We start from the raw sequence: 23,695 nt of genomic DNA, 5'->3' as shown, positions 1-23,695 counted from the left end.
GGGATAGAAGCATGTCGGGCATGACAAATTCTATCTGCTTGTTCAGAAACTGTAACACTCCATTTGGATGTGGTAAAATAAAACAGAATTTGACTTAAACTAGGGAATTTAGGATGGGAAAGCAGTTTTCCCTCGTTTGGGAACCTTGCAGCGCGAGAAACGGCAAATTCTACGGGAAAAAAAGGTGGAAATTAGGGATGAAGAATTCCGAGTTTAATTTCCGCCTAAAGAGGTGTAATTTCACAATTCCAACAACGATGAGAATCCCGAATTCATCCGCGGGGAGATTTTGTGCGCGCCAAACTTCAGGATTAGGGCGCCAAACTCGGATATCTACCGCCAAATTTCACAACAAAAGGGCTGCACAATCTTCACTCTGTTAACTCTCCAATCTTCGAAGGGATTTTCGATTGTGGAATCATCTTCTTCCTTTGTTCTAGGTCAGCGTCTCTACTCTCTTCTATCTTGAATTATTTTTAGCTTTTTGGGTACGATCTTCCTGTAAGCATCATGTATTTCTGGTTTCATTCCATCCCTATCTGGGTGCGATCATGTATTTTAGGCTGCGATCTTATTACTGTAAGCATCATGTATTTTTGGGTGCTATCTTATCTAGGAAGGGTGAATTGTCCGATTGAATTGCCATTTGGGTGTGATCTTATTATGTTTTATTTCTCCGATTGAATTGTCTATTTGCTCTGTAACCTTATCTAGGAAGGGTGGAATGATTTGCTCATAATTTAAAATGGTAGTAAATGATGTATGCTAAGTGTTGAAATTAAAAAGCACTAACACTACTGGATTAATTGCAATATTAAACCAGATTAATTGAATATCTGATATGTTAGCAATATCAATTTCTTCTTGAAATGTAAGAGACAGAATAGACAAGCCTCACGAGGGTATCCTTAATCGTACACCAACTTCTAGATAGTTCCATTGTATGTAAGAGACTCGAAGATTTCTGGCTTGTACTGTGCCAATGTGTAATCCATATCAAATCCTTCTGCAACAATATTCTTCATATTCAACGATCTGTTGTAGAAGATCTGCTTTCTTATGTCAATTTTACATCCTCTTTGGGGAGATGACCATACACATGGTTTTTGACCACCATCAATTGAGCCCATTTTTAGTTTTTGATGGCCTTTGGTGTTAGTTCCTTGTTATAGATATTGTGCTTTTGAAGGTTAACTGTCAAAAAACTAAAATACAGATGCTAGTATGATTAAAGTCGTGACTTTCATTGCTGCATTTAGCAATATAAATAAGTGTTGGATTGGTATAGTCCTACTGGGATTCAGAGATCCCATCTATATCAAATATATAAGTTTACGATGATCACATTAACAATAGCCAAGATTGATCAAATGTTGTGCCTTTGGTGTTAGTTCATTTGTTTTTTTGGTTGCATCACCTCATTCTTGCCTAAAAAACCTTGTGTGTTTACATTCATATATCACAATATATCTTTGTTCATACATTCAAACAGGTATGGAAAATACTCATATTGTAGACATGCTAATGAGGTTAAAGTGAAAGCGTGCTATAAATGAAGAGGAAAATAGGAAAAAAAGGAAAATTATTGTCAGCACAATTATATATGTTATTGTCATGGTCATGCATTGGTATAGTACGAGTGTTCTTCTCAAAGAACCTTCAAATGATTGGGATCAAGAAAGGCAATCTTTCCTTGGCCGATTGTTCGATGGAAAGGATTCAACGTGCATTGAACAATTACGAGTTAGCAAGAGTGCATTTAAGCAGTTATGTGAAATTTTACAAGGGATTGGTGGATTAGTTCGCACGAGAAATGTGTCCATTGAAGAATCTGTTGCAATTTTTTTGAATATACTTGCCCACAACTTGAAGTTTAGAGTCATCGGTTTTCATTATTATCGTTCCAAGGAAACAATTAGTCGGCAATTTCACAATGTGTTGCATGCAATGATGAAAATAAGTCAAGAATATGTGAAATATCAGCCATGTGTTATTCAAGAATATGTGAAATATCAGCCATGTGTTATTGGCAATTCTGAAAGAGAGAAGTGGCGGTGGTTTGAGGTAATCAATCAACAACTATACCAAATAAATGTCTTCGTTTGATATCTTCATTAGCTTTTTAGACTTATCTTTTCTTTTCTTTTTTCATTTGTATGACATTTTTTTTAGAATTGTCTTGGAGCACTTGATGGAACTCTCATACCAGTAACAATAACGGCTGAGGAAAGACCAAGATATCGAGATAGAAAGGGTGATATATCCACTAATATGTTAGGAGTTTGTGGTCCAGATTTAAGATTTTTTTATGTGTTACCTGGATGGGAAGGCTCTGCATCTGATGCTCGTGTTTTGCGTGATGCTTTACATAGGAGTAACCGGTTTCATGTTCCAAATGGTAATGTATGATACCAATTAGCTTTATATTAGAAAGAAAAAACTTAAAAATATATCTAAATTTGTTCTCTAAATTTTTTATTGTAGATAAATATTATCTTGTGGACGCTGGCTATACTAATGGACCCGGGTTTTTAGCACCTTACCGTGGAACTAGATATCACTTGAAAGAATGGGTTGGAAACCGTCGACCTGAAAACTACAAAGAACTATATAATTTGCGTCATTCAAGGGCAAGGAATGTTATTGAGAGGGCATTTGGATTGTTAAAAAAGAGATGGAGCATATTACGCACACCATCCTTTTTCGACATTAAAACACAAGTTAGGATTATAAATGCATGTTGTGTCTTACATAATTTTATTAGAACCGAGCAAGCTACTGATCCAGTTTTAGAAGCTCAAGATTTACAATTTTTAGCATCTGTCGACTCAGAGTTGTTAAATCGTTCAACAAGAGAGGAAAATGAAAATAACTCTGATGGGATTACATCTGTTCAAGCTACAGTCGAATGGACAGCATTTCGTGATACATTGGCATTGCAGATAACATTCGAAATCGTGTGAAGTCTTGGAAAAAGTTTTATGCAATAGTGAGTGATATACTAAGTCAAAGTGGATTTAATTGGGATGCAACCAAAAAGATGATAAGTGTAGATGAAGACCCTGCCTGGCAAGAGTACGTGAAGGTAACAAATTCATTATTTTTCTTTTGTGTGTGAAATTCTTTTAATTGTTGCTTTTTGATCTTTTATGTTTTGATTGGTAGTCACATGTTGGTGCTAAAAGCTTTCGTTGGAAGGTCATTCCAAATTGGGATGATATAGTGGATTTATGTGGCAAAGATAGAGCGACGGGTGAGGGTGCTGAAACAGGTGTAGAAGCCGTGGAGATTATGACTCCTCCACATAATGAACCTGATCATGTAGATTTGGTTGGTGATGCACAAGGTTTAGAAGATATTGAAATTATTAATGAGATTTCACCTAGTTCAACCAATGGTCAAAAGACTCAAAGCAAGAGAAAGGCAGCAAGTTTTGTTGATGTGCCTCATACAAAAAGAAAATCAACCACGCCTAAAGATGTGATTGCAGATTCACTTGCCAAGATGGCTTCATCATTTCAAGACTATATTTCTGCAGACACAAAGAAACTTGATCCAACAGAGGTATATGATGAAGTAAATGCAATACTAGATCTCAGTGAAGAAGAACAAATCAAAGCATGTGCTTGGTTGATCGAAAATGACAAGCAATTTCTCATGTTGAAGACTCTCCCAATTGAGAAGAAAAAGAATATGGTATTATTGCTTACTTCACAAGGCGCATAAGATTGTTTTCATTATGTTTCTCATTTTAGTGTTTTTCAGTAAGACATTAGTTAGAATAAAAGTCTTGCATGTCACGAATGTTGGTTGATATTTGCAAGTGTGCTTTACAGGGATTTTCCTACTTCAATCAACTTTTATCATATTATTGCAAACATTTTTTTCCAATGAAATATTATTGCAAACCTTTGATAAGTTCTTAATTGCTGGAAAATTTAGACAGTTTTCCCTTTAGTGCGGGTTTGGCAGCCCCAATCTTGGGGGTTTGATGACCTTTATCATTGATGACTTTGTTAACAGTTTAACATTTTTCTTTTTTCAAATTTGTATTCTTCTATGGAATACAAATTCTAGGGAATATCCAAACAATGAAAATTGTAATTCCCTTCATTTTGCAATTTCCATGTATCCAACATCCAAACACTGAAATTTCAATTAACATGATTTCAATTACTGGGAATTGTAATTCCCGTCATTTAGAATTCTATGAAAATTTAGAAATTCTCCATCCAAACATAGTGTAAGTATACATCACTAGCATTAATGTTGTACGCCTTGGACATAGCAAATGACTAATGATTGGTTGCCTTATGATTTATGCGCATGAGAGGCTAATGAATTTAAACTACATATGTGGCCAAAATATAATATCATGCTCGTTTGAAAGTGTTTTTTAAATAACTGAAAACATTTTTAGTTAAAATGATTTGGGGACCAATCCTTACTAAAAATGTAAGTGAATGAAGCACTTTAAGTGCTTTTCGAACCTAAAAACATTTTCATTAAATGTGTTTTTAGTCATTTTAAAAGCACTTCCAAACGAACTCATTATTTAATCAACAATATTCTTATGATGAGTACTCTTTGCTTTCTTAAAAAGAAAAGCGGACTAGAGGCTCAACCATAAGCCCCGGGGGAACTGGAGCATGTTGGGCACCATTCCTTATGTAAACGTATAGGTTTTATAAGGGCAATCATAATGATTTTTTCTGATTGTTAAGACGGCAATTTCCCTGCATTGTCCTAGAACATTTTTTCTTAGACTCGAATTCTTAGGAACAAATAGATCCTGCAATGAAAGAAGATATGGTGCAATTTGTACCTGTATAACACACAAAGGTTTAGAAGTTTCACCGCAAAATGTTTGTCTTTCAACGAGATCAAATTTTCATTGCACGGTGATATTGTGATTCAAACGAATTCATTTCATATCATGTTTTTTTTTAATTAACGATTATCGTTTATGAGCTTTGAAATTAGAATCTTCTTTAACAAAGTAAAAATTGAATGCGACTAGACCAAATACTCATACGCTTGTTCGTTAATATGTCAAGTGCAATGTTAGGGAGGATGCTTATAGAAGTAGTTCTCCTACCCAGCCTACGATATCTTTATTATAGATTGGACCGTCCAGATTAACCTAATATTCCCGTTATCATATTCTTTGGATTAACCAACTTTTCTAATATGTCACTGTATTCTTTGGATTAATCCTCAAGTCAAAAAGCCACGAGCATATAAGCTTCATGATTAACGGAAAAATTTAATGATTAACCAACTAATGGAATCAATGTGAACTCATGAATTAGTAAGGAAGGCAAGCAAACAATAATACAAGACATGTATACTAGGTTTTTTTTTTCCCCCCCTTGATACAAGCATATTCGGGAAGCCGGAACTTGGGCATTTTTTACACAGGCGGAACTAGTTCGGGATCAGGTGAAACTAAATGCATGGAGTTCCTCGTTTTTGCTCAGAATACTTATGAATGATGTGATCGAACACCAATATTGAAGTATTCTCATTTTGAAAATATAAAAGATGCCAATCTCCTAATGAAGTGAAAGAGGCTTTAATGTTTCTTTATAATGATTACATGTCAATCTAGTTGGATTTCGGATTCTAAATATAAAATACCGTGTGGTATAACCAGTTCATGTATTACGGTATCATGAATATTTGATTGACACTGTAGCCATTCAACTCTAAAGAACCGTGGTTAGTTTATATTGTGACACGTAGATTAATTATACCACGTGATTGTATTCAAGTATTACGTTGAAATTTTTTCAAGATCTGATGGTCTTGCAATCAATTAGTGTACCAAAATATTGTACTAAGGATGCAAGGTCCATTGTACTAATAAATTTCTATAAGGTTCATTGTACTAATATATTTTCTCTGTCTGGCAGTTTTGCATTGTGAGTAAAAAAGATTTGTTCCTCTAGAACAAGATAAGACCTTCTAACTAATTATCATCTTAATTAGAAACGAAGTTACCATAATTACGATTTAGTTATCTGCTCAAAAGCATGAAAGCTACCAACTCCAACCTTCTCTTTTGATCCTGTCTACTGGTGTAGCAGCTTGCAATAGTAAGCTACCAACTCCATGCAGCTTCTCTCTCACTCTCTCTCTCTCTCTCCCTCTCCCCCCCCCCCCCAAAAAAAAAACGAAGTCTCCTCTATAAATTTCATCAATCCAACCAAAGGATTCATCAAACCAAAGTCTTCAAATTTCAAGTCTTCTTCTCCAAGAAACCACATTATTATATGGCCAACTCTTTGAGCTTCCTTCTAGCTCTTTCTCTTCTTGCATTTTCTCCACTATGTTTCTGTCACAAAACTCCTGGTGGGTATCTCTACCCACAGTTTTATGACCGCTCCTGCCCCAGAGCCAAAGAGATTGTCAAGTCCGTTGTTGCGAAAGCCGTTGCAAGGGAAACCCGAATGGCAGCTTCTTTGCTCAGGCTGCATTTCCATGACTGTTTCGTGAAGGTATACGATCACAAAAAGTGTCTCAGTTGCTTCTAGTTACACGTACATCTATGTGAATGAGGTACTTAAGATTGTGTTGCTACTTGCTACCTATTTTGCAGGGTTGTGATGCATCAATTCTGCTGGACAGCAGCCAGAACGTAATCACCGAAAAGATGTCTGTCCCGAACCAGAATTCAGCGCGAGGGTTCGAAGTGATTGACGAAATCAAGTCTGCATTGGAGAAGGAGTGCCCCAGCACTGTGTCTTGTGCTGACATTTTGGCTCTTGCTGCTAGAGACTCAACTGTTCTGGTAAGTGCTTCTACAAATTTTAGCTTTTTTTGTAAGTTGCATGGCGTGTGACAAAAGCCTAAATTTCTAACATGTGCTGACTGTCAATTGTTGCATAATATTTCAGACTGGAGGGCCGAACTGGGAGGTCCCACTAGGAAGAAGGGATTCAAGAGGAGCAAGTTTGAGTGGCTCCAACAGCAACATTCCTGCCCCAAACAACACATTCCAAACTATTCTCACCAAATTCAAATTGAAAAAGCTCGACATTGTTGATCTTGTTGCACTATCTGGTAAATTTTTTCCCAACACTCCATTTTATATATACTTAATTGCTTTAGAATATCTCCAAAGGAGATGTTAAATTTTAAACATAAAATTTGAATTTAACAGCCTATGTGGCATTTTAACATCTTTCAAAATTTTGCTCTCCACCCGGTATGTTAAATTAAATATTATTTTATTATACTATTTACTTTTCTTTTTATTTTATTAAACTATTATTTTATGCCCCTTCTTTCTAGACTTCTCCTATCATCTTCGTTCTCTATTTTCTGAATCTTTGTATACCTGCTTCTCTTCTCCATCAACAATCTATCGCCCTCTACCATCATATTGATATACACGAACTCACTTGAAATCCAAAGGCCACAACCAAAGTCGAGGGATTGTAGGTGGAGGAATTGTAGCCGAGGGATTGCAATTCGTCGGCGACGATCTTCCTCGAATCGTAGCCTAGGCATTGCAGCGAGGATTCGAGAGCTCTTGTTTGAGCAACGGTGCGAAATGGAGTCTTCCATTTGGGTTTTAGGTTGAGATTGTGAGGTTAGTTTCTGGGTTTGGTTCTGAGAAAAGGGAAAAAGAAGGACGAGCGGCGCTTCTCATGTTCGAGTAGAGAGGAGAGTTGCAGATCTGATAAAAAAATTAATAAAATAACATTTAAAAATTAATTAAAAATTATTTGAAGCTGCTGTCAAAATTAATTAAAAAAATATATGAAGCTGCTGTCAAATTTGATAGCAAAGGAGAGCTGCTATTCCATGTCATGCCACATCAGATTTGGCTTCTTGGTTAGAAAACATTGTAGCTGTCTTTTTTTACTGTTATTGCTGATTTGGACATTTTTACATCTCCTTTGGAGATGGTCTTACAGAAAATCGATGTGGGTCCACCATTAAACCTGATCCAACACCAATATTAATCTCAAACTTAACCTTTAAGGGCAAATCCAAGAATTTTCATAGAAGTAGACTATAATTTATCCTTTTATAATCTATGTTTGCTGAGTAATTGACTTTATTCGGTGTTGTTAAGGTGGAGTGGGCCAATTTTCATTGGAGTGAAATAGGTTAATTTTCACAAAATGGATGAACTTTATAAGAATTAGCACCATGAGATTCATTTCCCAATTTTTGCACTATGTTGGAGCCCACCTAGTACGCCAGTGGCTCCGCCTTGCTAGGTTGTGTTAACCTACCAAACCTATTTAGACGTTGGGTTCTATCTCAAAAGACTTCGGTGCTATTAGTAATCACCAACGTTTAACTTGTATCTAGCCACACAACTCCAACAAGCAAAATAAAATTACCCAAATATTAGCATGCCCTAAACTTTGTGCTCATGCAGGAAGCCACACCATTGGAAATGCCAGGTGCACCACCTTCAGGCAGAGGCTCTACATCCAATCGGGCAACGGCCTGGCTGACTTCACCCTTGACCAGTCCTTCGCCGCCCAGCTTCGAACCAGGTGCCCAAGATCCGGCGGGGACCAGAACCTGTTCGTGATGGACTTTGTGAGCCCTACGAAGTTCGACAACAGTTACTTCAAGAACCTGCTGGCCTCCAAGGGGCTTCTGAACTCGGACGAAGTTCTCGTCACGAAAAGTCAGGTGTCGAAGCAGTTGGTGCAGCAGTATGCAGAGAACAATGAGCTTTTCTTTGAGCAGTTTGCCAAGTCAATGGTTAAGATGGGCAATATTTCTCCGATTACGGGGTCCAGTGGAGAGATTAGGAAGAGCTGCAGGAAGGTTAACTCTTAACTTATGAGGGTGCTAGATATTTGTATGGAGTTCCTTTTTTTTGTGTGTATTTTGTGCTTTCAAGGATAAATTGTGGGCATCCCATGATGTAATTTAATGTAAATTGCACTATTTTCCTTCTTTCATTTGGCTTTTTGGAAATGTTCTTCAGTTCCTAGTCACATATTTAACCGTTGCATTTGATTTAACTGTATTTAATCACTTAACTTATGCAATTAGATTAAATTTAACGGTCAAATATGTGTCGATACTGAGCGTCTGTAAGTAAGATAGATATTTTGTACAAACCAGAACATGGTGTTTTTGGGCCCCAAAACGGATTTGGGCTCATAATTGATTTTACTTCACAAAGCCCAAACATAACCCTTCGTCCCCATAGGGTTTAAGCCTGCAGGCTTCAGCGGGTTACTCCCCTCGCGCCATACCAGTCACTCTTCACTCTTTTTCTCAGAGCTTCAAAGCCATGGACGCACCAACCTTCTGAAATTCTATGCTCCGACGACAACCGCCATGCCCAGATAGCTTCCTCAAATTCCCTAAAATCGCATTCCCGAACCCAAAAAAATGAGATATTTACGACTCATTTCCCCACATTTTTCCCGCATTCAAAAAAACCTAAACCCCCCAAATCCTATTCCCATTTCGTCTCTCCAATCGAAGCCCCAGATTTTCTCTCATGTAGTGTGCAATTACACCACCGCTGTACCGGAGCAGACGCCGCCGCCGTCCGAGTCGGTATCGGCGATCGCGGACGAGATCTCGGGCCTGACTTTGCTCGAAGTCTCGGACCTCACGGAGGTTCTGAGGGAGAAATTGGGGGTGAAGGAGATGCCGGGGATGGTGATGATGATGCCCGGGATGGGATTCGGCGGCTTGAGGGGGGCCGGAAAGGGCGGCGCGGCGGCGGCCAAAAGCAAGGAGAAGGCGGAGAAGTTGGTGTTTGATGTAAAGCTCGATTCTTTCGATGCTGCGGCGAAGATCAAGGTGATTAAGGAGGTGCGGACGTTTACGGATTTGGGGCTGAAGGAGGCCAAGGACTTGGTGGAGAAGGCGCCTACTGTTACACCCGCCCCTAATTTAAATCGTATTTTTACTAAGTTTGAGTTTATCTTGTTTTTAAAATTGTTTTGGGTCTTAAATGGTGTGCCCAAGGGGCCCACCTTCTGTTTTTGTGTCCCCCATTCCCGTCACTCTTCATTCTCTCTCTGTCCCTCCCCCGTGAACTCCCTTCTTTCTTCTTCTTCTTTTCTGTTTTCTTTTCTTCCTTCTTCTGTCTGTCTCTCGGCTCTCTCTCTTCCCCTGGACTCACTAGGACCGAGTCACCATCGAAGAGAGGCTCGCAACGAACCCCGGACCCTGCCCTGCGAGTTCGACGACACGGAGTAAGCTCCGGCGAGCACCGCCCCTTTCGAGGCCATTTCCGGCCAAACCACGACGAGTTGGCCGGCGTGCAAGGTATCAATCTCTTCGTCTCGTCGAGTAGTACAACTTTCCTTTTTGTTTCACTCAATTTCGTTGAGTATTGGAAAAGTTATACTCATTTGAATCTTACCCAGTTTCCGGCGAGTCCGACGGCTTTCGAGGTATTTTCCGGTCAAACCACGGCGAGTTAGACGTCGTGTGAGGTACCATTCTCTTCGTCTCTTCAAGGGCTACAACTTTCGTTTTTGTCTCGCTTGATTTCGTTGAGTTTTGACAAAGTTATGGTCGTTTAAAGATTGTGCATTTTCCGGCCGAATTCCGGCTTTCTCTCCCATTGGGTCCGGCGACCCACCAAAACCAAGCCCTTTGGGCCTTCCCTGCTGAGCCCAACCCTTTTGGTTGTGAGGCCTTTGGGCCATGTGTGTGTGTGTTTTAGATTGTGTGGGTGTGTGAGTGTGTACCCGTGTGTGTGTGTATGTATATTTAGTGTGTGTGTGCTGTGTGAGTGTGTGAGTTTGTGTGTGTGTGTTTAAGTGTGTGTATATGCATGCCATGCATGCATGTGCATGCCGTGCATGTGTATGTGTGTTTGTGGTGTGTATGTGTTTGGGCTTAGGCCCAAACCACATTTCTTCACCCAAAACCCTTTTAACCCAAAACCTTAGAATTCCAAAACCCAATAGATCCTAATCCTATTTAACCTAAACCTAAACCTTAATCCAGATTTCAAGCCTAAAACCCGTTAGACCTAATTTGACCGTTGACCCCGGTCAACGTTGACTTTAGGGTTGACTTTTCGGGTTTTTGTCCGGGACCCTTCTTAGGGTAATTCGACGTTCTGAATCCGTTTCCAACGTCTGTTTTCCCAAATTCAATTGTTAAAATAGAGTTTTATTAATTGGACCCTTTATGTGCTTAGGGGCAATTATTGGTGACGTTTTCTTGTTCGTTAGTTTGCGTGGCTCTTCGACGGCTAAGTACTGTGAGTGGACCCCTTCAAAAGCATGTTTTAATAGTAGAAATGCATACATGAAAAACATGATTTGATGATTATGTTCTATGAAACGTTTTGTGAGATAACATGCTTACTGAGGCTATTTTGAATTATTACTATTTTTCCTATAACCCGTGTTCTTATAGAATATCTGATGGATGACGATATGATATTTAGAACATGTTTCGAACACCTCTTTATAGTATAGATGATGGATGACTTTATACTATGAAGTTGTTTTTCAATATATATATGTTCAATGGTTTTGTACCTACCTAGTGGTCCTTTCCGCTACGGGACGTAGGGATAGATTCCGGTCCGTCCCGGGCGACGGTTTGGTGTTGGCATAGGGCCTGGAGTATGTTTCCTCTGGCTATTTAGCACAGGGACGGGGAGCCGGCATGGGGCCTGAAGTGTATTTTCCTCTGACTGTCTGCTCAGAGACGGGGAGCCGGCATGGGGCCTGGAGGTTATATCGGACAATTCACTAGTGATTATTATATATGAGTTATGATTTGAGATACTGCACATCATGCTAGGTTTCGGAAAACCTATGTTTATCATTATATATGTGTTTTCATAAAACCTGGGGGTTAGTAAGTTGTTAATTGTTTTATTATATTTATATCAAATCGGTCCACTCATGTTTGTTTTGCGCCCCCTTCAGGACTTAGAATCGAGGCGTACAATCCCGGCATCCAGGCACTTCCGCTTCGGTATCTTCGAGTCCTCTCGATGTAGGACCCATTTCTTTGTTCATCTAATTTCATATTATTTTCTTTAGTGTTCTAGTTAGTTGTATGCTCTGAACACGTTCCTTAAATGCATATTCCTTATTCTTTTACATTTATAAGTTTTATCTATCCTTTATTTTCAGCAATTACACTCAATAAATGGCTTTCGTCACCCTCGGGTGTCGGCCAGCACGTGCCTATCCTAGTATTCGGGGAAATATCGGGATCGGGGCGTGTCACCTACGCTGTTGAAGAAGGGGGTTACGAAGGAGGAGGCCGAATCGATTGTTGCCAAGATGAAGGAAGTTGGTGCCAAAGTTTCTGGTGCTGTATTTAATGCGAGACAGGAAAGGACTTATTGTCAAATGGGTTATCGAAAACCAGTTAATGCTCACAGATTCCACCGATACAAGTGGTGCTTTTCATCTAAAGCTGCTAACTTTCTATGTTTGTATAATCTAATAAGTCATTAAAAACTTAACACAACTAATTAAACACGATTAATATAAAAAATGCATTAAATTCATAAAAATGATAACAATCTAATGGAGACAGAGACATTACCAGAAAGAGAAAGCTCGTGGGAGACCAAGAGCACGAGCTTGGACTTCATGAAGCTGAGGGGGCTAGGACTGGTTCCAATGGGCGCCCCCAGCGGAACCCTCTTATCGACGACGTCGAGGCCGCCGCGATCGCAGGTGTCAAACGCGGCTCTGATGAAGAAGGCGATCATGGTAGAGAGGGAGACCATGACGAGAAAAGCCAGAAGCCACCGCTTCTGCGCCGCGACCCACCCCACGGAATGCTTGGCTATTTCTAGGGTTTGAAAGTTCCGTCACTGCGAGTCCCGGCGGCATAGTTCTAGGGTTTGGGTTTTCGACTGCGGCCGGTGGGGTTCGTACATTTGGCTCTCTGCGATTGAAGACGCTTGTAAATAATGATAGTTTCCAGGTTTTTGCCGAAGCTCCGATGGATTTTGGCGCTCAAATTTTGTGAAATTAATGGGAAAGTTTGAAGCTTTGATCGTAATTCTTCTGTTCGATTGTGTTTCTTTACAGAGAATCGGAGCGCGGAGCGCGGAGCTCGAGGTTGAGAGGTGCTGCTTCTCTCTATTGTGTGTGGGAGTGTTTGGAGGCCTTTTTGTTTTTGTTTTTTGGAATTTTCAATGCTTTTTTGCTTTTTTTTTTTTTTTAAATTTTAACGAAAATCTTCCAGTACTGTTCATTTTAATAAAAAATTATATTTTTACACTAAAAGGTTAATTCTAATACTATTTACTTTACATTTTATTTTATATTTATCGTTAAAACACAAAGTTTTCAAACTATTTTTATTAATTTTCCTTATTTTTGTTTGTTTTAGGAATTTGGAAAAATATAAAATGGAATGGAATTTGCATTTTGGAATATGGTTTCTTGTGGCTTTTTATTTTTGGGTTGTTTTTTTTCCTTTTTCCCTTTTCTTCCAATTTTTAACACTTGTTTGTTGTTGTCATCAATTTTCACTTTTCTCTTTTTTCTTCTTTTACTTTTGGAAAATTTCTCTACCCTTTTTTGGTCTGCAGAGTAGTTGGAGCAACTCCACCTCCACCTCTTTGAATTGCCCTTGCAATTGAGTGAGTCAATCCTCCCACTCCAGCAAAAACAGCTCCAGCCTACCTTGGGGCCATTCAGCGGGCCCAACCCCCCAGACCTAACAATCGGGCCATTCTCACGCGCCTGTCCGTTTGAGGTGAGATTTTGGGTCAGGCACGTGCGGTTCGCAAGAGTTCAAGTTTTTGGGCCAACCAAAAGTAGGTAGCGAGGCCCGCTTGGCAGACGCCCTCACACCCGATTGAGAGGGGCGACTTGGTATGTTCCGAACCGTTGGATTTTCAACTGCTATATTTCTAGGCTGTTGAATTTCTAACAATAAAATTTTTTGAATTTAACATAATTTTATTATATACATTTTAAAATAATCATGCAAAAAAACAAAATAAACTAATCAAATTACAGACATGGTTAATTATCAAATATGTATTAAACAAGTCAATGATAAAGTGACAATAACAATTGTTGCCATAAATTTAGCTCTTAATTTTGAATAACAATTTATCACCAATTCACCTTTTACCCATTATATCCTCGCATTATTTTAAAAAGTTTTAAGCTTTCTCATTTACTATTGGGGTGTGATATCCACACACCCATTTTTACTTCTCACACACTCTTCTAATTTTCGGTCACCAGATCAGATCAATTGAAAAAGATCAAAGAACATAAATTAATAAGGGATGTGTGAGAAGTAAAAAATGTGTGTAAATAGCACACCCCTTTACTATTATATAAAACAGCTTGAACAAAAATTCAAAGTTTAATTCCTCCACAGTTCAATTCATTGTCAATTCATTATGGTAAAATGTAACGTTAAATATTTGTTGAGGCAATCATTACATATTGCGCCAACTTTGAATATTTGATCTTATTTTTCTGAAGATGAATGAACACCGAAAATGTGTGAAGTGGACAGAATATGCATCACCTAATTATCCAACACATGCTGCATGTTGAATGTTAGCTTGGGGACTAATATGTATCTTTTGTGAACTTGCAGGTTTACGATGGCATGACTCAATTAGGCTATGAAAAGTCTCACTGCGAGTTTAGGTATGGGATGAGTCGTTTAACATCTCCTTCCCCTAAACCAGAAAAGAAAAAAGTAGCCTCCATCAATCTGACCTATAAAGTGCATTTTGCAGCTTTGGGACCGAACAGAGACGTGTAACCCTTTCTATGGCTGCAATATTGCTTCCTTTTCCACTTTGGTGCAAAGACCTAATATTAAGGTGCTCGGCTTCCGTACACTTTGATGCATGCAAAACCATTTATAAGTAAATAAAATGTTCAAATTATCTGTCCTCAGTTTGATTAAATATTTGCAGGTCTTACCAGAAAATGGCCTGGATGTTAAGTTATTAGGGTCGGGAGCAACTGGGAGCCCCCCTCCAACTTTGTCACCCTCACCCACAATCTCAACTGTTGCATGGAGATGTAAGGGTATCTTTACTGCAGTGGGTGTTGATATCCCTTACAAGTTACAACAACGTCTTCTTAATTCCTATTTGTAATTTTCAGGTGAAAGGGCACGTGATACTCCATATGAAGTTAAATATCACTACCCAGTGGAGGGTTATGAGCCCATCCAGTTTTTGCTTGCCAAAATGTGCGGTAAGCTCATATTGCTCTCTTAAAACTCTCATGTTTCAAACTGTGGAGAAACATAACCTATCTTAAGAGAACAAGTTCTGGAGATGCAATGTGCCAAATCGTATTAAAGCGACACTTCTTGCAGTCGAACTTGCTGGTGAAATGTAATTGGCTGACTGAGTGGGTAAATGTCTTGAAAATTGATACCAGTAGTGGTTTGTAATAATATCAACTGAAAGAGCTTGGTTTGCTCAATCGCAGAACATAGGCAGGCGCAAAAGTGGAGAGATTACAACGGGATGGGCTACATTTGGAGTGTATCCTGCAAGTAAGCCAGTTCCTACTGAAAAATATCCATACTACAAATATTTATCAATTGCCATGATAAAATTCGATAACTAAAACATGTGATGTGAGCAACTGCATCGTATGCTGTATAGGCATTCAATGGCAACAAACAGATTAAAAAGGCGACCCAAAGCCAACAAGGTTCCTCGCTTTGCGAGGGACGGTGGGGGGTCTATCATACACATCCTTATAATCAATCCAGTATAGCCTTATTTTTAGCTGAAGTTGATGTTTGAGCGATCTGTCTCAGATCAGATTCACTGCATCATCGACACTGTTTTGTTGTGGAGGGTTTATATGTTAGAAATTTTGAATAGAATTTCATTATCCCACGTTGCTCACCACCACAAGATTTCCTCACTTTATAAGGTTTTGTCCCTTATAAAAAGTAATTTGAGTGATGGATCTTGGAGAATAAAATTGGACTCACCCTTGAGGTTGGGCTTTGGGGTGTAATTATCAATAGATGGGCCTGGGGGGAGGGCTTTGAAAATTAATTTTGAATTTAATTAAATTATTTTTTATGAAAAGACTCATCCTTTCAGATGAAGTATGAGAGTGTATGAACATGTCTGAGAAACACATGAAGTAACACACCCTTTGTGTTGAACAGTCGCCTCCTAAAAACATGTCTGTTGCGAATAAACATATGCTCACTATAAATACATGCATCTGCATATCATTCAATACACTGAAAATCATCAATCCTTATATACCAAGCATACTGAGAGTGCCACAAACAAATTCGCCAGGCTTTGAAAATTAAAAAATTTAATTAATTTCGAATTTAATTAAATTATTTTTTATGAAAAAACTCATCCTTTCAGATGAAGTCTGAGAGCCTATGAACATATCTGAGAAACACATGAAGCAACACACCATTTGCATTGAACAGTCGCCTCCTAAAAACATGTATGTTGCAAATAGACATATGCTCACTATAAATACATGCATCTACATATCATTCAATACACTGAAAATCATCAATCCTTATATACCAAGCATACTAAGAGTACCACAAACAAATTCGCCAGAAGTCTAGTTTTCCGGTGTTGGAATTCTAACTTAGATCGTTGAATCTTGGTGAAGCAGACGTCTGTAAAACTACAAGCACTGAGTATGGACGAAATTTTTGTTTCAAAAACATTGCAGTACGCAAGCCTCGATCTTCTGTTTCTCTGCTTAAATAATATTTCATCTTGTTTATTCTCTGTAATATATTTATTATTAGTATATGCAAGTTTATCATAGATTGTTGACATATATCCAACATTATATACAAGACTCGAGTTGAACAGAAGGTAGGCCTTATTTCTTTGGCTTCAATATCTTGGATGGTTTTTTAATTTCCAGTTTGTCATCGTAGGCTCAATTGGTATGTCTTCAGTTATATGTTTAATATTTACGCTTGATCACATACAGCGTGGGATAGACGCATTGCCGGGCATGACAAATTATATCTGCTTGTTTAGAAACTGTAAGCATACATCACTAGCATTAAGATTTATGTTGTATGCCTTGGACTTAGCAAATGATTGGTTGCCTTATGACTTATGCATATGAGAGGCTAATGAATTTAAACTACTTATGTGGCCGAAATATAATATCAAGCTCGTTTGGAAGTACTTTTTAAATAACTGAAAACGTTTTTTGTTAAAATGATTTTGAGACCAATCCTTACTAAAAATGCAAGTGAATGAAGCACTTCAAGTGTTTTTCGAACCCAAAAACATTTTCATTAAACGCGTTTTCGATCATTTTAAAAACCCTTCCAAACGAGCCCATTATTTAATCAACAATATTCTTATGATGAGTACTCTTTGCTTTCTTAAAAACGTAAAGCGGACCATGCAATAAGGGGCTCAACCATAAGCCCGGGGGGAACTGAAGCATGTTGGGCACCATTCCTTAGGTAAATGTATAGGTTTTATGAGGACAATCATCATGATTTTTTCTGATTGTTAAGACGGCAATTTCCCTGCATTGTCCTAGAACATTTCTTTGTTAGACTCGAATTCTTAGGAACAAATAGATCCTGCTGCAAGATGCTTTAGTTTTAAATTGTAGAGAAACCTTACAAGGCAACTGAGCTTAATCAGTGCCCATGTCCACTGTATACTTTCTAATGGTTCTTAATTTGGGGATACAAAAATAGGTGAGTGACACAAGGCAAAGTTACACCCGACACGAAGATCTTAATACTGCCTTTGCCAGTGAAGCCTCTTGGGAACGTTCACCTTCTCATACTCCTACTCGAGGAACACCGAGGCCCAATGAAAGAAGATATGGTGCAATTTGACCGTCATGACACTGAATATCAGCTAACTTGTACTAGTATAACACACAAAGGTTTAGAAGTTTCACTGCAAAATGTTTGTCTTTCAACGAGATCAAATTTTCATAGCACGCTGAATATCAGCTAACTTGTACTAGTATAACACACAAAGGTTTAGAAGTTTCACTGCAAAATGTTTGTCTTTCAACGAGATCAAATTGTCATAGCACGGTGATATTGTGAGTCAAACGAATTCAATTCATATCATGTTTTTTTTTTAATTAACAAATATCGTTTATGAGCTTTGAAATTAGAATCTTCTTTAACAAAGTAAAAATTGAATGCGACTAGACAAAATAGTCATATGCTTGTTCGTTAATATGTCAAGTGCAATGTTAGGGATATACTTGCTATATGTAATGGCATATGCTTTTATTTGCAATTAAGGGATGCTTATAGAAGTAGTTCTCCTACCAAGCCTACGATATCTTTATTATAGATTTTGGACCGTCCAGATTAACCTAATATTCCCGTTATCATATTCTTTGGATTAATCCAAGTTTTCTAACATGCCCAAACAGGTGTAAGTATGTAACAGGACAACACATTGAACGCGCAACAATTATCTATGAAAATTATTGATTCTCAGAAAGCCACGAGCATATAAGCTTCATGATAACGGAAAAATTTAATGATTAACCAACTAATGGAATCAATGTGAACTCATGAATTAGTAAGGAAGGCAAAAGCAAACAATAATACAAGACATGTATACTAGGTTTTTTTTCCCTTGATACAAGCATATTCGGGGAGCCGGAACTTGGGCATTTAATTTTTACACTAGGCGGAACTAGTTCGGGATCAGGTGAAACTAAATGCATGGAGTTCCTCGTTTTTGCTCAGAGTACTTATGAATGATGTGATCGAACACCAATATTGAAGTATTCTCATTTTGAAAATATAAAAGATGCCAATCTCCTAATGAAGTGAAAGAGGCTTTAATGTTTCTTTATAATGATTACATGTCAATCTAGTTGGATTTCGGATTCCAAATCTAAAATACCGTGTGGTATAGCCAGTTCATGTGTTATGGTATCATGAATATTTGATTGATACTGTAGCCATTCAACTCTAAAGAACCGTGGTTAGTTTATATTGTGACATGTAGACTGATTATACCACATGATTGTATTCCAGTATCACACTATAAAATTTTCATAATCACACTGTAAATTTTTTTATGTCTAGCAGTTTTGCATTGTGAGTCAAAAAGATTTGTTCCTCTAGAACAAGCTTAGACCTTCTAACTTATTATCATCTTAATTAGAAACGAAGTTACCATAATTATGATTTGTCATCTGCCAAAAGCATGAAAGCTACCACTCCAACCTTCTCTTTTGATCCTGTCTACTGGTGTAGCAGCTTGCAATCGTAAGCTACCAACTCCATGCAGCTTCTCTCTCTCTCTCTCTCTCTCTCTCTCTCTCTCTCCCCCGACAAAGTCCCCTCTATAAATTTCATCAATCCAACCAAAGGATTCATCAAACCAAAGTCTTCAAATTTCAAGTCTTCTTCTCCAAGAAACCACATTATTATGGCCAACTCTTTGAGCTTCCTTCTTGCTCTTTCTCTTCTTGCATTTTCTCCACTATGTTTCTGTGACAAAACTCCTGGTGGGTATCTCTACCCACAGTTTTATGACCGCTCCTGCCCCAGAGCCAAAGAGATTGTCAAGTCCGTTGTTGCGAAAGCAGTTGCTAGGGAAACCCGAATGGCAGCTTCTTTGCTCAGGCTGCATTTCCATGACTGTTTCGTGAAGGTATACGATCACAAAAAGTGTCCCAGTTACTTCTAGTTACACGTACATCTATGTGAGTGAGGTACTTAAGATTGTTTTGCTACTTGCTACCTATTTTGCAGGGTTGTGATGCATCACTTCTGCTGGACAGCAGCCAGAACATAATCACCGAAAAGAGGTCTGTCCCGAACCAGAATTCAGCGCGAGGGTTCGAAGTGATTGACGAAATCAAGTCTGCACTGGAGAATGAGTGCCCCAGCACTGTGTCTTGTGCTGACATTTTGGCTCTTGCTGCTAGAGACTCAACTGTTCTGGTAAGTGCTTCTACAAATTTTAGCTTTTTTTGTAAGTTGCATGGTGTGTGACAAAAGCCTAAATTCTAACATATGCTGTCTGTCAATTGTTGCATAAAATTTCAGACTGGTGGGCCAAACTGGGAGGTCCCACTTGGAAGAAGGGATTCAAGAGGAGCAAGTTTGAGTGGCTCCAACAACAACATTCCTGCCCCAAACAACACATTCCAAACTATTCTCACCAAGTTCAAATTGAAAAAGCTCGACATTGTTGATCTTGTTGCACTATCTGGTAAATTTTTTCCCAACACACCATTTTATATATACTACCTTGTTTTACAGAAAATCGGTGTGGGTATCACCGATATTAATCTCAAATTTAACCTTCAAGGGCAAAACCAAGAATTTTCATAGAAGTGGACTATAATTTATCCTTTTACAGTCAATGTTTGTTGAGTGATTAACTTTGTTCGATGTTATTAAGGTGGAGTGGGCCAATTTTCACTAGGGTGAAATAGGTTAATTTTCACAAAGTGGATGAACTTTATAAGAATTAGCACCAAGAGATTAATTTCCCAATTTTTGCACTATGTTGGAGCCCACCTAGTCTGACAGTGGATCCTCTCCGAGACAACTAGTCGAGATCTTCCTAATCAGTGTTCGTGGACCGTTGGATTTTTATCCAACAGCTACAATTATTATAACTTTTAGAGGGTCCCCTGTTTGTAGCCGTTGGATAAAAATCCAACGGTTCACGAATACTGGTCAGGAGGATCTTGACCAGTTACCTCGGAGAGGATCCAAATCCGTCGGGTACTATCTCAAAAGACTTTGGTGCTATTAGTAATCACTAACATTTAACTTGTATCTAGCCACACAACTCCAACATGCAAAATAAAAATTACCCAAATATTAACATGCGCTAAACTTTGTGTTCATGCAGGAAGCCACACCATTGGAAATGCCAGGTGCACCTCCTTCAGGCAGAGGCTCTACAACCAGTCGGGCAACGGTCTGGCTGACTTCACCCTCGACCAGTCCTACGCCGCCCAGCTTCGAACCAGGTGCCCGAGATCCGGCGGGGACCAGAACCTGTTCGTGATGGACTTTGTGAGCCCTACAAAGTTCGACAACAGCTACTTCAAGAACCTGCTGGCCATCAAGGGGCTTCTGAACTCGGACGAAGTTCTCGTCACGAAAAGTCAGGTGTCAAAGCAGTTGGTGCAGCAGTATGCAGAGAACAATGAGCTTTTCTTTGAGCAGTTTGCCAAGTCCATGGTTAAGATGGGGAATATTTCTCCGATTACGGGGTCGAGGGGAGAGATTAGGAAGAGCTGCAGGAAGGTTAACTCTTAGCTTATGAGGGTGCTGGAAATTTGTATGGAGTTCGCTTTTCTTCTTTTTGTGTGTGTGTGTGTGTGTGTATTTTGTGCTTTCAAGGATAAATTGTGGGCATTTTGTGTGTGTGTGTGTGTGTATTTTGTGATTTCAAGGATAAATTATGGGCATCACTTGATGAAATTTAATGGAAATTGCACCATTTTTCTTCATTCATTTGGCTTTTTGGAAATTTTCTTCCGTTCCTAGTCACATATTTGACCGTTGTATTTGATTTAACTGTCTTTGGTCATTTAATTTCTATAATTAAATTAAATTTAACAGTTAAATATGTGTCGATATTAAGCGCCTATAAGTAATGAAGAAAAATCACTTGAAGGCTATGAGTTAGGAATAAAAAACTGAGACCCAAAGTTTTTTATTTTTTTTTTTCAAATAAAATAACAAGATTTTTTTTTTTTCATATTCTTTCATAACCTAAATGTCACATCCCGGCCCGGGGTGGATCACTTCCCGGCCCCGCTCCACCACCATAGCACAATATTGTCTGCTTTGGGCCCCGACCACTCCCTTACGATTTTGTTTCTGGGAACTCACGAGCAACTTCCCAGTGGGTCACCCATCATGAGAGTGCTCTGGCCACCTTCTCGCTTAACTTCGGAGTTCCGACGGAACCCGAAGCCAGTGAGCTCCCAAAAGGCCTCGTGCTAAGTAAGGATGAGAATATACATTTAAGGATCACTCCCCTGGGCGATGTGAGATGTTACACTAAATATTGTTAAAAGCCTCCCGGCATGAAAACAAAAAAGTTTGTGACACTAAAATAGGCCTCCAGATAGATTAGATAAAATCGGAAATACATTTTATCTCATACTACTCTTTCGATACATAATTTAAGGGTTAAAAAAATTTATCATATCGAATTCGAAGTGTCATGCTATTATTAATTAATATTCATATTTCATATAGCGCCAAGACATAGTCTTCTATATTAAGACATGAAAATAAAAACTCACATGAAACAGTTTGATCCACCAATAATGCTATTCTTACCATAATTTTGTATCACCTAAGGTGTCATTTGATGTGGACAGCCATATCATCTAAATTAATTAGCATTTAATTTCAAAATGTTAATCAATAATTGATAAAAAGATTGTTAATTAAATGATGATTATGGTATACAAGAAGTCTCCTTCTTCCACCTAAGATTATTTAAGTGTTTTAGGGGGGTGTAGTCAAACTTGGATTTGAGGGGATTTTAATAGATTTTGATACGTGATGGATTTCATAGGATTATATAGATTTCTACAAAATCCTATAGATTTTGGAAGATTTGAGAAGATTTTAATGAAAGATTTTGTAATGTTGAATCTTAACCATCAAATAAATCAAATGGTGATAAATGTACCTAGGTAAATTTAATCAAATGAAACTGTTCATGATCTGGAGCTGCATCCCTTGGAGCCGAAAAAAAAGAAGTCAAGATTATCACATAAACCTAACTCCTCAAAGATCCCCAGTGCACCCATTTCCAATCCTACTTCCTCCCTCACTTTATTCTTATCCCTTTCGTTGTCACCTTATTTATTCTTGATATTTATTAATGAAACGAATTCATTCATGGTACCCAAAAAAAAAAAACATAAATAAGTAGACATGAAGACATGAAGAAAGATTGCGACCCAACAACAAAAAAAGCATAAATAAGCACACATGAAGAAACGAATTCAATCGTTGTCACCTTATTCATTCATGAACCCATGCCGCACACGTAGCAGCAATTAGCATGAGGGTCCAGCAGCAACGAAAACATTGCGGACATGAAGAAAGATTGCGACCCAACAACAAAAAATTGAAGAAAAAATTGCATAAAATGATGCAACCCAACAACAAAAATTGAAGAAAATATTGCAAAAATGAAGGAAGAAGATACAGCAAAGAAAGTGACTGGCAATGAGAAGAAGAGGAGTCGTTTAACTAGGATTTAAAATCCTATGGTGTGAGGTAGGATTCTATTTGGTATTTGTTATATATACTTCCTCCTCTCAAATCCTACAAAATCCACAACTTAATGAATTCATACAAAATCCACAACTTAATGAAATCCTACAAAATCTTTAATTTTTGAATACATCTAGATTTGGGTGAACTTTAAAACTGACTATTAAAATCTTCATTGACTACACCTAGATTTATATGGATTCTTAAAATCCATTAGTTGACTAGATTAGGATTTTAAAATCTTTTAAAATCCTTTCAAATCCAAGTTTGACTACACCGCCTTAATTAATAAAAAGATTGAAATTAAATGATGTAACTTGTCCAACTCATCTGCCACCTAAGATGGTAAATAAATGTAATATAAAATTGCGGTAAGAATACCATTACTCTTGATCCACTACTTATTTGACACCACATCGACGGATATTTTGTACAAACAAGAACATGGTGTTCTTGGGCCCCAAAACGGATTTGGGCTCATAATTGATTT

General features: G+C 38.2%; 4 protein-coding genes and 4 long non-coding RNA genes across 10 annotated transcripts; 7 read left to right on the top strand and 1 right to left on the bottom strand.

Annotated features, from left to right (window-relative positions):
* Positions 1 to 140: 140 nt before the first annotated feature.
* On the top strand, positions 141 to 3,926 carry LOC114820323 (protein ALP1-like). The gene is made up of 4 exons (XM_070810654.1): positions 141 to 2,064; positions 2,173 to 2,398; positions 2,485 to 3,085; positions 3,166 to 3,926. The coding sequence occupies exons 1-3, from the start codon at positions 1,615 to 1,617 to the stop codon at positions 2,961 to 2,963; spliced, it is 1,155 nt and encodes a 384-aa protein (XP_070666755.1). The 5' UTR covers positions 141 to 1,614; the 3' UTR covers positions 2,964 to 3,085; positions 3,166 to 3,926.
* Positions 3,927 to 6,160: 2,234 nt separating this feature from the next.
* Positions 6,161 to 8,974, top strand: LOC139187555 (peroxidase 72-like). Its single transcript, XM_070808361.1, has 4 exons — positions 6,161 to 6,500; positions 6,602 to 6,793; positions 6,900 to 7,065; positions 8,399 to 8,974. The coding sequence occupies exons 1-4, from the start codon at positions 6,276 to 6,278 to the stop codon at positions 8,809 to 8,811; spliced, it is 996 nt and encodes a 331-aa protein (XP_070664462.1). The 5' UTR covers positions 6,161 to 6,275; the 3' UTR covers positions 8,812 to 8,974.
* A 44-nt stretch (positions 8,975 to 9,018) lies between these two features.
* Positions 9,019 to 12,335, bottom strand: LOC139189421 (uncharacterized). Its single transcript, XR_011573329.1, has 2 exons — positions 12,202 to 12,335; positions 9,019 to 9,865 (listed from the first exon to the last, which is right to left on the bottom strand). It is a non-coding gene; the product is annotated as an uncharacterized lncRNA (long non-coding RNA).
* LOC139189415 (uncharacterized) lies at positions 9,376 to 12,990 on the top strand. Its single transcript, XM_070808365.1, has 2 exons — positions 9,376 to 9,865; positions 12,202 to 12,990. Exons 1-2 carry the CDS (start codon positions 9,376 to 9,378, stop codon positions 12,432 to 12,434), a joined length of 723 nt encoding a protein of 240 aa, XP_070664466.1. The 3' UTR covers positions 12,435 to 12,990.
* On the top strand, positions 9,950 to 12,073 carry LOC114820318 (uncharacterized). The gene is made up of 4 exons (XR_011573328.1): positions 9,950 to 10,266; positions 10,368 to 10,436; positions 11,153 to 11,215; positions 11,895 to 12,073. It is a non-coding gene; the product is annotated as an uncharacterized lncRNA (long non-coding RNA).
* Positions 12,991 to 13,235: 245 nt separating the features above from the next.
* Positions 13,236 to 16,774, top strand: LOC114820321 (uncharacterized). Of its 3 annotated transcripts, XR_011573331.1 has the most exons (7): positions 13,237 to 13,811; positions 14,557 to 14,609; positions 14,702 to 14,788; positions 14,885 to 14,993; positions 15,078 to 15,170; positions 15,411 to 15,477; positions 16,590 to 16,774. It is a non-coding gene; the product is annotated as an uncharacterized lncRNA (long non-coding RNA). The 3 variants fall into 3 exon arrangements; XR_011573330.1 differs by lacking the exon at positions 16,590 to 16,774 and having other exon boundaries at positions 13,236 to 13,811; positions 15,078 to 15,333; positions 15,411 to 15,721; XR_003767798.2 differs by lacking the exon at positions 16,590 to 16,774 and having other exon boundaries at positions 13,241 to 13,811; positions 15,411 to 15,721.
* LOC139189425 (uncharacterized) lies at positions 16,770 to 17,990 on the top strand. The gene is made up of 3 exons (XR_011573332.1): positions 16,770 to 16,798; positions 16,920 to 16,974; positions 17,653 to 17,990. It is a non-coding gene; the product is annotated as an uncharacterized lncRNA (long non-coding RNA).
* Positions 17,991 to 19,240: 1,250 nt separating this feature from the next.
* On the top strand, positions 19,241 to 21,413 carry LOC103407082 (peroxidase 72). Its single transcript, XM_008346035.4, has 4 exons — positions 19,241 to 19,591; positions 19,693 to 19,884; positions 19,990 to 20,155; positions 20,807 to 21,413. The coding sequence occupies exons 1-4, from the start codon at positions 19,367 to 19,369 to the stop codon at positions 21,217 to 21,219; spliced, it is 996 nt and encodes a 331-aa protein (XP_008344257.2). The 5' UTR covers positions 19,241 to 19,366; the 3' UTR covers positions 21,220 to 21,413.
* The last annotated feature ends 2,282 nt before the right edge of the window (positions 21,414 to 23,695 follow it).

This window comes from Malus domestica, chromosome 02, assembly GCF_042453785.1.
Source record: "Malus domestica chromosome 02, GDT2T_hap1".
In the NCBI taxonomy this organism is placed as follows: domain Eukaryota; kingdom Viridiplantae; phylum Streptophyta; class Magnoliopsida; order Rosales; family Rosaceae; genus Malus; species Malus domestica.
This window is presented reverse-complemented; position numbering and strand designations above follow the sequence as displayed.